This window comes from Perna viridis, chromosome 2 (genome assembly GCF_037379345.1).
Source record: "Perna viridis isolate PV_CMFRI_1.1 ecotype Kerala chromosome 2, ASM3737934v1, whole genome shotgun sequence".
Classification (NCBI taxonomy): domain Eukaryota; kingdom Metazoa; phylum Mollusca; class Bivalvia; order Mytilida; family Mytilidae; genus Perna; species Perna viridis.
In genome coordinates, this window is record NC_142446.1 from 63,256,704 (window position 1) to 63,273,477 (window position 16,774).

Sequence of the window (16,774 nt, forward strand, 5' to 3'; positions counted from 1 at the left end):
CTTCCAGTCTTTTATGGAGTTGCTCATTTACTTTTGTTACTTTGTATGTATGATTTTAGTTACTTTATGTTCTTTGTTGTGTATGTCTGTTTTCCATATCTGGTCTTTGTCCCTGGATTACATTCTTTTGATTACTGCTATGACCTTGGTTCCCTTGATTACTCTTTAAAAGAAAAATATTCGTCTCAGAATGTGACGACTCTATTCACTACACTGCTCCATCGGATCAAATTGATACAGGGAAGATAACGTAAACTTATAGAAGGGTCTGAAAAATTCCCAACGATGTTAAAACTGTCGTTCCCTCCGCGGGACTCGAACTCGTACCGCTGTGACATCAGTTCCAACATCGTTTTTTGTTAATTCCGTGTGGGTGTAAAAAACGGAGTTCTTTTATCCAAAATCCCTCCCACTTCACTTCACTTAATGTTTTTTTGTTAAATCCCCTCCGCTTTACTCTCTGTAGATCGCTCCAGATCGTGTTTTGTTCCACAATGAAGATCTTCATTTTGTTGAAATCATCGAGGCAGTGGTTAGGTAATCTGAAGTGTTGACTGACTTTTTTGTTAGGTCGCTCCTGTGTCCGTTCAAGGGCTTGTGTAAAGGCTGTTTATGTTTATGTTGGTGAATCTGAAGGACAATCGATATAATCAGCCATAAGTTATAAAGCATCAGCTAACAAATACTGATGCAACAAACCAAAACAATAAAAAACTGGTTTATTCTGGCTTTTCCAAAATTCTAAAATTTATAGGTAAAAATTATAAAATCCAATTCAATTCAATTCAATATTTTATTATAGTCTCACCACTTGCAATATACATATACAATACAATAAAAACAATAGTTACAAATATAAAATACTAACAAGTGCCATTCTAAAAAGAATTATGAGAGACTGTATAAATCTACAATGTATGTCTCTTATTATGACAAACTAATTACATATTCATGAATATAAAAAGGTATTTCTTCTATTTAAAATATTAAAACAGGTTTTGGCAACCATATAACCACAATCATCTGATTTAAAAAGATAAATAAATTTTTCATCTTCATTTAGATATCTAAATATATCACTATATCTATCAATGTCTTGAAATAAATTCAATCTTAAGTCTGCATATAGTGGACACTGCATTATGACATGTTTCTCATCTTCAATAGAAGAATCATTACAGAAAGAACACTTTCTATCTTCGACATTTTTACCCTCGTATCGACCAGTTTCAATTTTGAGTGGGGCAACACCACACCTAAATTTTGCAAAAGCACTTCTATATCTATAATTACTGATACTTAGTAAATATTTCTCAGTTTGATACACATTCTTAAATAACTTATAAGTACGTAATTTTTTACCAACACTTTGAGCAATAATTCTATTTTCCCTTTCTGATATATACTTCTCAAAAATAAGATTTTCTAAATTTGAAGCATCTCGTCTATTTAAGACATTTTCAGTGTCTATAAAATTATAAAGGTTACACTCTCTTAGCTTATCTTTGACTTTATAGCACCAATTTTTCTTATTTATATTTACACTCCATTGAAAAATTTTATAGTTAACTCTGTCTCTTTCCATAACAGTAAATCTCTTCCACTGTCTAAAAACATTTGACCATTGTTTTGTGCATGGAGGTCTCCAACCCATATCACCACTGATAGCATCATTAGGTGTATACTTCCTTACCCCCATAAAAAATCTGTTAGCTCTGTTCTGGACAGCGTTTATGCATGAAAAATTTCTGGTTCCCCAAATAGCAGAACCATAGTTTATCAATGGCCAGACCAGGGTATCAAACAGTTTAGTAAATGTAGGATATTGGAAACTACCATGTTTTTTACTCTTTACTATAAGAAGACTAAGAGCTCTATTTGCAGACTTGGCCACTGTTTTAGGCATTTCATTATAATCTACATGTTGTGTAAGTAGTAAACCTAAATACTGATAATATGATACAATATCAATTAAGTCACCATTAAATAAAAAGGACATATTTGTACAAGGCACAGATGGGTTCCTAAAATGTAGGAATAGCCAGAACGGTGGTATGAGCAAGGGATTAAGTTTGTGTATACTGTAAAAACAAAACTTTAATTGGAATTCTAAATGTGTTGGAATTACCTGTCCAATTTTTGCTGTATGTATGAAATTTTATTTTGGATCTATAAAGGTTTCATGTGAAAATTCTTATGAATTTTAGACTTGCAAGTGTTTATGTGTCATTTATGGTGCTTAGTTTCCGGTGGGTGAAAATGGAGGTGAAAAATTCGAGCGCAGAAAAAAAGGTAAGTTAGAGAGAATAATAACGGAATGTGCTATTTAAAATATGCCTAGACGTAAAAAACTAAGGGATAAAAGAAGAGATCATAGTTATGACTTTACATCATCAGATCAATCGAGTGTTGCGGACAAAAGACAGTGCATTGAGAATGTAAACAAGGTCAAAAACAAGAACGATTGTACGAATATAAACAATGTAAGCAATCACAACAAAATGTCACTAAATAATTCAACAATGCAACAGGGGCCCCAGCCAACCGGACCTATGACTAGTTCACCAGGACCTGGATACAATCAGTTCCAACCTTTTTTGCCATTTCCACCTATGACGAACATTTTACCAAATATGCCACAGTATCCACCCATGGCTAGTCCAGATTTATACCTGAAAGAAATCTGTCAAAGAATGGAGCGTATCGAAACAAAACTTTCATCGCTTGATAACATTGAAAAACGATTAGACACAATTGATTCAAAATTTGATAAAGTAGATTCTGATATAGAGGTACCAGTATCGTATTGCATATCCCTGAGCAGGTGTACGAGCAAACATCACACTGTAAGATGAAGAACTTTTTTTAAAAGAAAATCTAACATAATATCATAAAAATGTTCCACTGAAAAGGTTGGTTTAGTGAGTGCAAAACGAAAGTGAAAGTAGGGAAAATGGCTATTTATATGGATGCTATAAAAATATAGTGCATTTTCTTTTTGCCTCTCTACAAACTAATATTTTGTCAAAAGATATGAACAATGACTTATAAAATAGAGCAAACATCACACTGTAAGATGAAGAACTTTTTTAAAAGAAAATCTAACATAATATCATAAAAATGTTCCACTGAAAAGGTTGGTTTGGTGAGTGCAAAACGAAAGTGAAAGTAGGGAAAATGGCTATTTATATGGATGCTATAAAAATATAGTGCATTTTCTTTTTGCCTCTCTACAAACTAATATTTTGTCAAAAGATATGAACAATGACTTATAAAATAGAGCAAACATCACACTGTAAGATGAAGAACTTTCTTAAAAGAAAATCTAACATAATATCATAAAAATGTTCCACTGAAAAGGTTGGTTTGGTGAGTGCAAAACGAAAGTGAAAGTAGGGAAAATGGCTATTTATATGGATGCTATAAAAATATAATGCATTTTCTTTTTGCCTCTCTACAAACTAATATTTTGTCAAAAGATATGAACAATGACTTATAAAATAGAGCAAACATCACACTGTAAGATGAAGAACTTTTTTAAAAGAAAATCTAACATAATATCATAAAAATGTTCCACTGAAAAGGTTGGTTTGGTGAGTGCAAAACGAAAGTGAAAGTAGGGAAAACGGCTATTTATAGTTCGAGACTACTTTTCTGTCCGATCTTCGTGGACTCACCCTATTTTCTTTGCGGGAAATTATTTTTTCACATGTCCTTAGAAATGCTACGTAAGTGAAAGTTTTATTGAATCAATTTACATATTTTTTAAAAAATCCTAAAAATATGCACTTCACTATAGACGTCTATGGGAAAATTAATACGATACTGAGACCTAGAGCGGTGCACGGTACGAATAGAACACTTAGAACGAAACGCTGAATTTTTATCTGACATTAAAGATGACCACGTAGCGATAAAGAAAAGGCTAGACACTATTAAAAGCGGTGTAGAAATTACACAGATAGTAAAAAGGTGCGCGAACGATTAATAGACATAGAAACACAAAACCTACAAAATAACTTACTTTTTTTCGAAATATCCGAAAAGAGTGCTGAATTTATTACCGAGGATAGAAGAGAAGGCGACGCAGAAGGTGGCGCGACCGCGAATGAAAATCGTCGTAAAACAATTATAGTGGAAAACTGTGAAGAAACTATTATCAATTTTTGTAAAACAGAGCTAAAAATACCCGATGCCGAAACGAAGTTTAAAATAGAAAAAGCATATAGATTGGGCAGAAGAATCGATGATGCGCAAAACCCAGGCCTGTTGTCGTAAAATTACGGGATGTGGACAACAAGAACTATATACGGAGTATATCAAACCGATTGAAAGGAACACGATACGGAATCAGTATACAATACCCACCCGATGTTTTAGAGAAGCGAAAAAAGTTACTACCGGAACTGAAGAAAGCGCGTGATAACAAGAAAAGAGCCTGAGAGGTGACAAGCTGTATATCGACGGAGAGCTATGGCAGGAATAGAATTCGGCGGAGGATCATGTTAGTCTCAGTCATGATGTGTTGAAAATATGTTCTTGGAATATATCAAAAGGGCTTATTCGAAAAATTCAAGATAAAAAGTTTCAAAGTATTGTGAATTCATATGATATTGTATGCTTCCAAGAATGTTGGGTTAAATGCCCAGAAGATTTTGACATAAAAGGATACGAAAAGGAATTTGTTCATAGGAAAAAGTGCAATGGAGGTGGTGTTATTGTATGGTGTAAAAAGTGGTTGAAACCATATTTAAAATTAATCAAAATTAGTGCTGATAGTATAATTTGGTTCAGAATTGATAAGAGTATAATGCTTAATAATAAAGATATGTTTTTATGTTCTATTTATATGCCACCTGATAAAACTTTTTTTTTTCACAGGAAGTATGACATTGATGTATCTGAGACACTTGAAACAGATATTGAGCATTTTTCCAATAAAGGTATTGTAGCAGTTATTGGTGATATGAACGGACGTGTGGGCTTAGAACCAGATTACATACAAGGGGAAGCAATTCAATCTCAGTTACGTGACAATTTAGATTTTATTGACTACCAAAATGACGATGAATATTATAAGGTTAAAAGAAAATCTGAAGACGATAAGACAGTCAATGCTTTTGGCAGAAAATTACTACAGTTATGTTATTCTACAGGTCTGCGTATCTGTAATGGACGATTTGGTATAGAAAGTGAAAAGATAACATTTAATAACAAAAATGGGTCGAGTGTAATTGACTATTTATTAGTTCCAAAAAAGGATATGAATGTTGTTAAAAATTTTCATGTTAGTAATTTTAATACTTATTCTAGCCATGCTCCTATTTTTGCAGATATTTTCCTTAAACATAATACCTTATGTCAAGAAAAATGTAATTGTCAAAATATGAATTATAACGTTTTTAAATGGAATGATGAGAGCGAAGATGGGGTCAGAGAGCGTTTGATTGAAAACGCAGGTAAATTTGATGAGATTGCATCGTTAATAGACGAAAGTACAGATGTGAACAGAAGTGTAGAATTACGTAACATTCTATTGGAAGACATTTTTGAAGGTTTTACAAAGACCGAGATAAAACATAAGTGTGACTATTGTGAGCAACATAACACTACATGTACAACTATAAGTAAGACTGAAAAACCCTGGTGCACAGCTGAGTTGAAGAGATTACATATTGACTATCAGAGTGCTTTAGAAACTTTTAATAATCTTCATTCTAACGAAAATAGGCTACAATTGAATTTAGCCAAACAAAAGTACAAGACTTTAGAAAATAGACTTAAACGGCAATATAAAAATAAATCAGGAAACATGATTGAAAGTCTAAGAAAAACAAACCCAAAGCGGTTTTATAAGAAATTTAAAGTGAAGAAGAAGCAGGTGAACAGTAATACTTCACTGAAGGATTTTGAAAACTATTTTAGTAAGCTTTCATATGATGAAACTCTACACGGAGAAGCGCAAGATAATCCAGAGAATGAATCTGTCTTTGAGGAATTGGACGTAGACTTTACTGAAGGCGAGTTAGTGTCGTGTATGAATAAACTTAGACGTAATAAATCGAGTGGTTTTGACAATATATTAAATGAATATGTGATATTTAGTAAACCGTTTATTAATCCAGTGTTGATTAAGCTTTTTAATAACATATTAAATAGTGGAAGTTTTCCAGAAATATGGACTCAGAGTATAATTATTCCGATTTATAAAAAAGGAAACAGTAATGATCCAGGAAATTACCGAGGTATTTCTCTTGTTTCTCATCTCGGAAAATTGTTTACAGCCATTATAAACAACAGACTCACAAGATGGAGTGATAAATATTCTGTTCTGACCGATGCACAATTTGGCTTCAGACCGGGTTTTGGCACAGTTGATGCAATCTTCGCTCTCCATTCACTGATAAATAATTCGTTTAGTAAAAACAAAAGGCTATATTGTTGTTTCATTGACTATTAAAAAAGATTTCGATAGTGTTTTACATTCTAAATTATGCTTAAGATATGCATTATAATCGATTTGTTTTCATTAATTGGCATACGTTGACTTAGATCACAATTCTTTTCTAAACAAAACTTTTCTAGCTATGTAGCCCATAGGACTATTTGATAAGTAAATTAAGTGGTCCTCACAATTGTTTTGGGTTCCTCTCCTTAGGACTAAAAAATAAAAAATAATTTATGGTGCCTGAAGGACTATCAATTTAAATTTCAAGGTTGTCCTGGCTCAAACACATGTATGTTGTCACAGGACTACCGCACCACTGTGAAGTGTTAAACCCTAAAATCCTTTTTATTTCAAGCTGCTCTCCACTACATATAAATAATTTGTAGCTACAGCGCCAACTTCCATTCGGGAATTGAAAATTAGGATTCAGGAACACTCGTAACCAACACAAGTTTACGTTTTGTTAGTGTTTTTCCTAAGACCATGATAGTGGTGTAGTCTCCAGATTTTGCAATCTTTTATTGTTTGGTACTGTTATTTTTGTCCTTAGACACTTGGTTGTTGTGGAAGGCCAAAAATATTTTAAAAGTATTTATATGGCTCTCTATGATATTGTTCCACAACATTTATACCATAAAAGTAGGGTTGTGTTCATTTTTTTGGGGTTAGGTCCTGTACCGTTTAGGATTGAAAGGGTCAAATCTTTTTTACTATGCCAGAAACAACCATTTTCCTAATTCATGACTGTCACAATAATTTTACAATAAATGAATAGATCTCTTTGAAATTACAAGAAGTTGCAAACCATTCTAGTCAAATTCTTATGATGTGTCAAATATTAAATAACAATCAAAATTCCAGATTGTATCAAGCTTGACATGCTTGGAAGTGTTTCAGTACTTGCTCAAACTGTTAGGGTTCAAGGTTGAACTTCTGTGAACACAAAACAATTTAAATTTGCAAAACACTGAATTGCAAATCTTGGCTGTTTTTTCTTCAACCTACCATGACATGTGAGTAACCATTAGATGCAGATTCGCATGGGATTTAATGAAATGCATTTTATCTTACAATTATTGATAAAATAAACTTATAGTTTCAATTAAAAAATCATGGGATTTTTTTTCTCCCGTGGGATTATTTTTGTCCCATAGGATTTTTTGTTTGTAAATCAATACAGTTATAAACATATGAAAATGGGTACATGTGTATGAAGAGGTATTATGATAAGATACCAGAAAGTACAAATGTATCTGTAGATTGAATGAAGCTATAGAATTTAAATAATTTTACATCTCTATTATTTATAAGCAAGTAATCACCAATGCATTCTCACATTTAATAAGTATATTTATTACTTTATTAAATTTTATAAGGAATATGCATGTTTTTATGTATTAAATTATTCAACTTAAAAAAGAATTGAAGCTAAATTATCTTGATAAGTGTTATTAAAAAGTACTGATTTTGTTGACAAACTACAAAAAGATTAATCTTTCATAACATTTCATAACCATATCCACATTCAACACAAAAGTATCTGTATTTTTTGGCATTTTATGTCCATTCTTAAACAAAAAGTGTTAAAATGCAAAATCAACTTTATTTAATACACCCCCCCCTCTTTTGTGTAAAAATTGGGTTGATTTTGTGCTAAATTTTGGCAAAAATGAGAAAATTAAAGCCTAAACCTTCTTTCATTATTTCTAAGGATATGAAATACATGTCCATGCAATTTGACAGGAATTAAATGTCTTAATCAAAGTCTAACTTATCATTTTGAACCTTACATCAAGGGCAAGAACCACAGTTCATAAAAACTTTCCAATCTGGCTAACATATTTTAAAAAATTAAAACCTTTTTTGCAATGGTGGGGTTTTGAATAAAATGAATTGATTTCTTCTGATGAATAAACATGTAACTACATTCCTATTTCAAAATTTACATGTTTGTTGCTTATGTCTAAACCCCTATAGTTTCCTCCAATTTTACCCTTCTGTGAATGAGGCTGATACATCTAAACCACTCCTTGAATATCAACACTTTAGCTTCAGTGGGAATTATATTAGCAGTCACAAGTACATGAATGTACATATATCATATTTAGGTAGCAATGATGATTTCTTTACAACTGTACTCCAGTATCACCAAAAGAAGATTCTCAATTTCTCATTTGATGGTAATAATAGTAAAAGCTCATGTTATGTACTGCACACTTTGTAGTGATGATCTGATCATGATACATGTAGTGTTGCTCTCAAATATAATGTGAAAATCCTCCTAAGATTTTGCAGGAATTTCTTGCTGTATACCAGTAGCTATTCTGATCATAGAATTCCAACCAAAAACGATACCTAAAAAAAAGTTAAGAACTAAAAATGTGATAGTATTGGGTAGATTTTTAATTAAAAAAATGCAAACAAATCACAAAAATGTGAAGTCAAGGTCAATGGTAATTAACCCTAGAGCATGTAGAAGGCTATGCATCTTAAAAAATGCTCAACAACATGCCAATTATCAAAAACCTACCTTGAAAGATAATAAAGTAACAACCTAGTGTAAACATGATTTGTGTTACTGGCTGACTAATTACTATGAGGATGATTGGTCAGTTTCAGCAGGCAACAACCACCCCCTCACTTTTCAAAGCCATGCAAAGCATAATCTGTGGGTCTTCAACTCTTAAAGGTTTCTTACAAATATTTATAACTTATTAATGTATTCTGATTTATATGGAACTCTCATTCATGTATAAAGACAGAACTTAATGTGTTAAGTTGAAAAACTAACTACATGTAATATGCTTCTTGTGCTCAATTAACTAACAGAGTGCACAACATTAATAACAATTTGAAGTAAACTAATTACCTAAAAAAAACATCAAAATCATGTACAAGTAATGCTTTACCATGCATATATAGGAATACCTGTAATTACAAGTTATCACATGTTGCTCTCACTACAGGAGATGTATTAATAGTCATCTGGTATTATCAGGTTGTCCCTACAATATACAAAGCTAAAAGTACTGCATTGAATCTCTACTGATGCATTTCTTCACATAATTTTTTTTAAATACCTTGAGTAGTTTTGGAGGAGTTGTGCTAACAAGGTTTCCACATTAGAAACCAATCAGTTTAATTATCTCCCTTTATGGGTCTTGTGCATATATTATATCTTTACATAAAGCCTAACTTTCCAATTTTAATAATATAAAAAATTAGATGACTTTTTAATCATTCAAACAGTATGCCTGAAAGTTTCTGATAGTCTGTGAAACAAAAAACAAAATCAAACATCTCCACTACTATTTTGTGAGTAAAAGTGTGCTTTCTATTAAAATGCTCGTCATGAAAGCTTCCTGTGTATTCAAAGCAAAACTGTTTCAATCTATTGACAATGTCATCAAGATTATGTTAAAAAATGCATACCTGTGGATGAAAAAAAATTGTTTAATTATTTAATAATCAATGAGTATTGCATGTATAAGTACTTACTGCTACAGTAAATGTGTCAAATGATAATCACCCTTTTTAATGGGTCAATATTCTTCTCTAAATGTGTAAGTGTCTCTCTTTTAAATACAAGTCTTCACTTAAAGTTCTGAAAAAATATAAATACAGCTAGACAAATTTAGTTTGTACAAGTATTAAAATGCCAGCCATACGTGTAAAGATTGAGTTAAATATAGTTCTGTTGAAAAATTTCTGTTGGTATTGAACCGTCCCCCTCCCAAAAAAAAAAAAAAAACAACAAACAAACAAAAAACAAATGCCAATCATTGTATTTCAATCTTTGCACACAGCATATCTTATTTAAGAACTTTTAAGAACTAACATGTATTAGGAACACATACTTAGCAACAAATCCAGTTAAAACTTTTTGCAGGATTGTCAGGTAGTGTCTGTTTTGTACTATAAGTAAACAAATTGTAAGTCTATTCTACTGACTGAAAACTTGTGACTTATTCTTGTAATTACGTATTATCTGTTATTTTGAGCTACAATAAGAAAGATATTAATATTCATATATGCTTATTACTAATGTGGTTGAAAGTGTTGACAGCCTGCGAAGCACATAGCCACGATACGAAGGGAGAATAGGTGCTATAGATCAAGGTCATCGTAATCGCAAATTTTTTAAGGAGTAAAATTCGTAGCTCTAGATCGCAAAATCAAAAAAAAAAGATCAAGAGCTTCGATTTCGCAGCTACATTAACACTTATCTCGCTGCTGGGACGAGGTCATAGTGGGGAATGAACCGTATGCAAAAGCGTCTTGTGTCATGCGTGATTTCGCCACCCCGTTTCGCCACTGACTGACAATACATATCCGAGGTTCTCTTTGTAATTATCCTTTCGTATAAGATGAGCATTCCAGTAACGTAGTAAATAGTTGTACAAAAAGTTATTTCATAGCTAGCGAAAGAGTTAAATTTAGGTAAATGCTATATATAATATAAATCCTTGGGCTAACGAATGAAACTGCACTTTCTCGGGACTTGGTCTTGATTAAACATAGTACGTGTCCATTTTAATACCCAGATTTAACGTAAGATGCTGGCATTTCCGTTCGTCCATAGGATGGTGCCATATCAGAAAATGACTTCCATACAAGCGAACCTCTTTCACGGGCTGCTGTAATTCGGTTTTGTAATGTAAATTAAAGCATGGACTGTAAAATCATTGGTGACAGTTACACGCATAGACCTGTAATTAATTATAACTCCTTGTTACATGTACGGTTTTAATTCGCTAGTAAAATTATAAAAAAACCTAATATAAATTAAAAGGAAAAAAACTCATTCACTAGTAAGCAGATCCTTTCAGTAAATATAATTATATACAAGGACTTTTATAATAGCCTATCAAAATCCTTTGGTTGTTATATCCAAAAAAGAAGTATTAAAAATGATATAATTGGATTAATGTGGATAATTTCATGCAAAATTTTGGTGAAAATGAGGAAATATTATACTATGACACACCCCTTTTTTCTAGACCCCCACCCCTTTTAGAACCCACTTTCAAAATCTCGGTTAAGTTTACGTACGACACTACACAGGCCAGGTGACGAATATAATCGCCCTGAGGTAATTTAAAAAAAAATAATTGTTTTATGGCTCAGACAGAACAGGTGACTCAACAGGTGACAGGAATTATCTGTCCAATATTGCAGTAGAAGATGTTCGTTCCCTTACAGTTCTGATCATCCGTGTGTATATAGTGTACAAGAGTGCGTTCATGTTATATACAAGAAGCTTTTACAGATGGTATACTAGTATATTCCAACATTACAGTAAAAATCCTTAATTGTATAATTTCAAAATCGCCTACATACATGTAGGGAAACTGAAGCTCTAAAGTTTGTCATACCTCTGGTTATAGCTACAATTTATATGATATGCATTAAACTGTATTGTACATACGTGTAATAAGATTCACCCATTCTACTTTTCGAAACACTATACGGTGGAATCTATATGTACAATCTATACCTTGTGTACACTGAACACGTTGAAGTTCAATGAAAGTGTACATTACGCGTTATACGATTCAACTTTAGCGCCAATTGGATAAAAACTAGTTTAATTGTCCCAACATATTTCCCTGTGGTTGAATTGCGCTTAAAAAGACTGGCACTAATTGTGTCAGTTTACCTGTAAAAGGTAGTGATATCAAATATTTCATAAAAATATGAAAATAAAATAGAAGTTCAGAATATATATATCCAAAAAATGCCAAAAAGATGTAATCTACACTTAAATAGATCTACCTTGTATTGGATCTAGTATTGAAAAATCTTTTAAATGAACATGAACTCCGCCCGGATAACTCGCCAGTCCCAAGTCTGGATGTCCCTATCATATGTAAAATCAATTTCAATTCTTCCCATGCGCGGTTGGGCCACGGTCCTTCACACGTCACACAATAAGGACACAACCCCATGTCATGCCAAAAACTGTTTTAAAATATAGGAGAGTTCTTCGTGATGTCATCACTTACCTGTGATTTGGATTTGGTTGGCAAAACATCCCTTGGAGTGGCATGGGGCATCAACTTTACATCATCATAACGTTTTCGTTTTTTAAGGTAATTGAAAAATTCTTTTGGTTCTATACACTGCCAATAATACTCTTTTTATCCACGGAATTTTAAAATAAATATTCAGTAATTAAACTATGTGAGCATAAAAAAATTAAAATAATTTTTAATGATAATAGAGGTTTACATATAAATATCATTTCAAATTTTTTTTTATATTTTTACAGACTTGGTACAAATTCAACAACAAATTTGTACAAATAACACTTAGGAGAGCCCTGAAAGGTTCCGTTTAGATCAAATGTTAAGTACCAGTCAACATAAAATTCAGACACTGCTAATGGAGAAGTGATTCATGTTGGATAAAAAAGTAATTCACGGTGAAGAAAAACCTACCGAACAAACGATGCTTCTGTGCAAATTTCATTTACAATCTACATTTTTATACATACTTTTTCTCTATTTAGCGCAACAAACAAATAAAAAAACTAAGACTGGTTATGTGATCCGTAACTGTTTCTAAACAAGAAATAAAAAAATTAAATTGGGTTGGTTTTTGACGTGCTGTCTAATTTTTAGAAAGCTTGATAAAAAAAATGTACTTACGATTAAAATACTAGGAGTGTGAAATGTGGTGCACGATAGAACGTTTCCATGTGTTATTACCTTTGGTCCGTGGTCAAATCATAGCTTGTCACATTACACCATAATTCGTTTCTTTCCCCTGTATTTCCAAACTCATTGAGAAACTTCGCATGAGAATAAGCACGCGAGAACTTTCACTGCTTTCAAAATCTTGGATGCAATTAATATTTTAAACTCGTTCTTTCCAAAATAGAAACAGGTTAGTATCATTCATTCCCGACTATTCGATATTGTCGTTTATTAAAAGGAAAAAAACGCGAGTTGAAGGATCACTCAGTCATAACCATTTTAGTTTTTACTACTACAAGTGGGGCTGCATGTACTGGACAACAAGAGCAAGTCTCACTTCCAGATAATGTTTACTAAAACCGTGTAAACATGATGGCTTTTCAAAGGGTATGGTCTGGATTAGACCCCCCTTTTTTGTTGGAATTTTTTTTCAATATTTTGCCATTTTTTGGGCAAACGTGGCAGAGTCAAACTTTATAGTTTGCATATATTAAGCAATGATTTTTATTTATGTACTGCAATGGTAATTCTTCTACAAGTGATGGAATAAATATCAAGTGAAAAATGTGACTAAGTATAACTATCAGCAATGACCATTTTTGAATGCTGGAATAATACATTTTGTATATGTTCCATAAGTTTATCTGTGCACGCAGTAAGACAAACTAGATAGAGGTAGGTACTTTCTCACATAAGATACAGTACTGATGTTTTCTTTTGTTAAAATGTAGATATGGATAGTTATGGGTACAAATGTAACTTGTTTATGTTGTTAATCTTATGTATTAACAATTCAGAAATTTGAAATTAACAATATAGATATGATTATTTGAAACCATAATAGATTCAGTGCTTCTATACTCAAATGTAGTACAGAGTTTTGATTTTAGCATTTAAATATAAAAATACTAGTTTAGTTTTTCAACCTGTCCATCACACACTGAAGATTAGATGCAAGTTTTCATTAGTGGGAATTGGGATGTAAGATTTCTTGTGTTTGAAGAGAAATTGTGTTACGATTTGGAAATTGTATATATATATATATATGGCATATAAGTTGTACTGATTTCATTTTTTCTTCTCAATTTTGGAAGCCAGTACAGCCCCTGTTTCAGTTACATGTTTATAACTCCATTTTACTGTCTATATACAGAATCTGGAAGTTATCTAATATTGAAATAATGCATAATAAGTATAATTTTGTTTTGAAGGTGCTCTATGTTGCACAAGAGAGATTAGAGGGTGCATGAAAGGATTCTTAGTAATGACTCGTAAAAGGTGAGTGACGTATAAAGAACTTGCAAAATTAAATATTAAACCAACTATGTCTGAGGAAAGATAAACAAGCTCTAGCTAGATGTTAAGTTCTGGTAAAAATCACTATTACTTGCTATCAGGAGATATCTCTTTTTATATACAGATGCTTTTGTTATATGATTAAGCCAAAAACAGATATCTTTATTGTGTGAATATTCAATTGCAAATAGAGTTTTTCAAGTCCTATTCTAAAATTATAGTTGAACTGGACCATTATTTTTTAAGCTCTTCTCTTTGCACCACTAACATACCTTGTGTTTCAAAGGTAATCAAGGGAACCAATGTAATAGCGGCAATCAAAGGAATGTAATTCAGGGACAAAGACGAGACATGGAAAACAGACATACACAACAAAGAACATTAAGTAACTAAAATCATACATACAAAGTAACAAAAGCAAATGAGCAACTCAGACTACACTAAACTTGTTACATTTTTTGAAAGTTCAACGACAGCTTTCTCCACAATCTCTTAATTAATTTTGATTAAACTTACCCCCAGCATGTTGGACTTAACATTGAATGTTACTTATGTGCATTACAGGATAACTGCTTTAAGGATGCTTGAAATGAAAATTAATTCAACTAAATTGAAAGGTACCATATGTATTATCATGCAGAATTGTTTTTCACCATTTCAGCTAATCATATCAGGTGTACACTGTTCTCCAGTCCTTAATTGACTTAGAACCTCTGTACTTAGATTTCTCTTTTGTAGGCGCCTACCTGTTTCTGTGGTGAAAGTTATTCTCAAGTCCAGACAAACGGGACCTATTTCACAGCGAATGAAGTTATTGGAAAAGTCAGGTTGTAAAAATTGCGAAATAAAAAGATAATATATCCATATGCTATTTGTTTAAAGTAGCCAAAGTTTTTATTAGATTCCAGAAAAATAAACACATACTTAGGAATATATCTGACATAATCTCTTTTATCAGTGACTATACAGAAAAAATACCCACCATAACCCTTGTAAGTTTAGTGGAAGCCTGTGTCCAAAAATGTAACAATTCCTTCGAAGATACATTTGTTCATAGAGCTGTATCTTTACATGTATAAGATCAAACAAATGAACAAATGAAGTCAGACAGGTTTCAAAATGGCAATCTTTATTGAAAGTGAACTTTGTTGCCCTGTCGAAATTGGTACAGAAAGTTGAGATATACTTCCTGCGGAATACATTTACACGTAGTCACTTCAAGTACGGTTTTATATAAACTTTTTTTCTTTTTTACAGTCGAAATCATAAAAAATATACATTAATATCAAATATCTATATTCAAGATTTTAACAATCTTCATCACTATGAAATTCTATCGATAGGTTTCATGTATAAAACTCAATAATGATTAACAATAAGTAGAGTTTAATTTAGAAAGAAACAACAGAAGCTAATTATGACTAGGATATAATGGTATACAATTTTTGTCCCTTTGTCATTGACATGTCGGTACAAGGCTGGGTTTTCAGTTATATTTGTGAAGTTTTGTGCCATGTTTAAATTTCCCTTTTTATTTATATATTTAATCTCTTGAAATTCAGGACTTTTGAACTATATTCATCACAAGGAGGGTTTCAGTTAATATAGGACAATGACTCAAAAATGCTTTAAGCCTCTTTTGTAAATTGTTGATATCACATTTGATCTCTCATTTCGAAAATTCAAGTTTTTGATTTGTAATAAAGTGGACAAAAGTGTTCTGTATAGCACTTATATTTAATATAAAATGTGGTCTATTTTAAGAATGTGTAGTGTTAACGTTAGTACTAAATAGTTGCCTTATACAATTTTACATTTTAAACTCCCAATTGGTAAAGAAAATTCCTATTGGTGAAACGTCTTCATATTGGAGCAATTAATTGATAAATGATTCCCATTGAATAATGTTCCAATTGGAAAACAATATTACAGTTGGAATATTTTTTCCAATTGGAAAATCAATTTTCCAACGGGAATTATTTTCTCCAATGGGAAGAATGTTTCCAACTGGAAATTTTGTTTTCCAATAGGAAAATCAATATTCTAATTGGAAATCAAGTTTTCCTATTGAAATAAATTTACTCATTTTCTGTTTTTGTTTTTTTTCCCAAAATTTAAAGAATATGTTAACTACGTTCACAATGAAAATATTATACTTGTTTTTCCAATTTAATTGTGCACATTTTGGTGTCTAATATAGTATGTTATCTCTAAAAATGGCAAATTGCAAATTTAAATTAGAAAGAGTTGATATTTTAAAGTTTATCCAGACCTTGTCTGCCCTTGAAGGCCGTTGCCAAAGCTGTTTTTTTTTCTAATAAAGATATTCCGC

The 16,774-nt window shown here is 31.8% G+C and overlaps 2 protein-coding genes and 1 long non-coding RNA gene across 3 annotated transcripts; 1 reads left to right on the forward strand and 2 right to left on the reverse strand.

The window, feature by feature from the left end:
• Positions 1 to 809: 809 nt before the first annotated feature.
• Positions 810 to 2,743, reverse strand: LOC148626412 (uncharacterized). Its single transcript, XM_088570379.1, has one exon. It carries the CDS (start codon positions 1,997 to 1,999, stop codon positions 950 to 952), a length of 1,050 nt encoding a protein of 349 aa, XP_088426505.1. The 5' UTR covers positions 2,000 to 2,743; the 3' UTR covers positions 810 to 949.
• Positions 2,165 to 6,460, forward strand: LOC148626413 (uncharacterized). The gene is made up of 2 exons (XM_088571106.1): positions 2,165 to 2,292; positions 4,882 to 6,460. Exon 2 carries the CDS (start codon positions 4,967 to 4,969, stop codon positions 6,458 to 6,460), a length of 1,494 nt encoding a protein of 497 aa, XP_088427232.1. The 5' UTR covers positions 2,165 to 2,292; positions 4,882 to 4,966.
• A 1,516-nt stretch (positions 6,461 to 7,976) lies between these two features.
• Positions 7,977 to 10,483, reverse strand: LOC148626414 (uncharacterized). Its single transcript, XR_015920067.1, has 3 exons — positions 9,947 to 10,483; positions 9,377 to 9,453; positions 7,977 to 8,803 (listed from the first exon to the last, which is right to left on the reverse strand). It is a non-coding gene; the product is annotated as an uncharacterized LOC148626414 (long non-coding RNA).
• Between the last annotated feature and the right edge of the window lie 6,291 nt (positions 10,484 to 16,774).

Bases quoted from the DNA above. Each gene is read 5' to 3' on its own strand.
- LOC148626412 (XM_088570379.1), bottom strand. From the start codon at position 1,999: ATGTCCTTTTTATTTAATGGTGACTTAATTGATATTGTATCATATTAT.
- LOC148626413 (XM_088571106.1), top strand. From the start codon at position 4,967: ATGAACGGACGTGTGGGCTTAGAACCAGATTACATACAAGGGGAAGCA.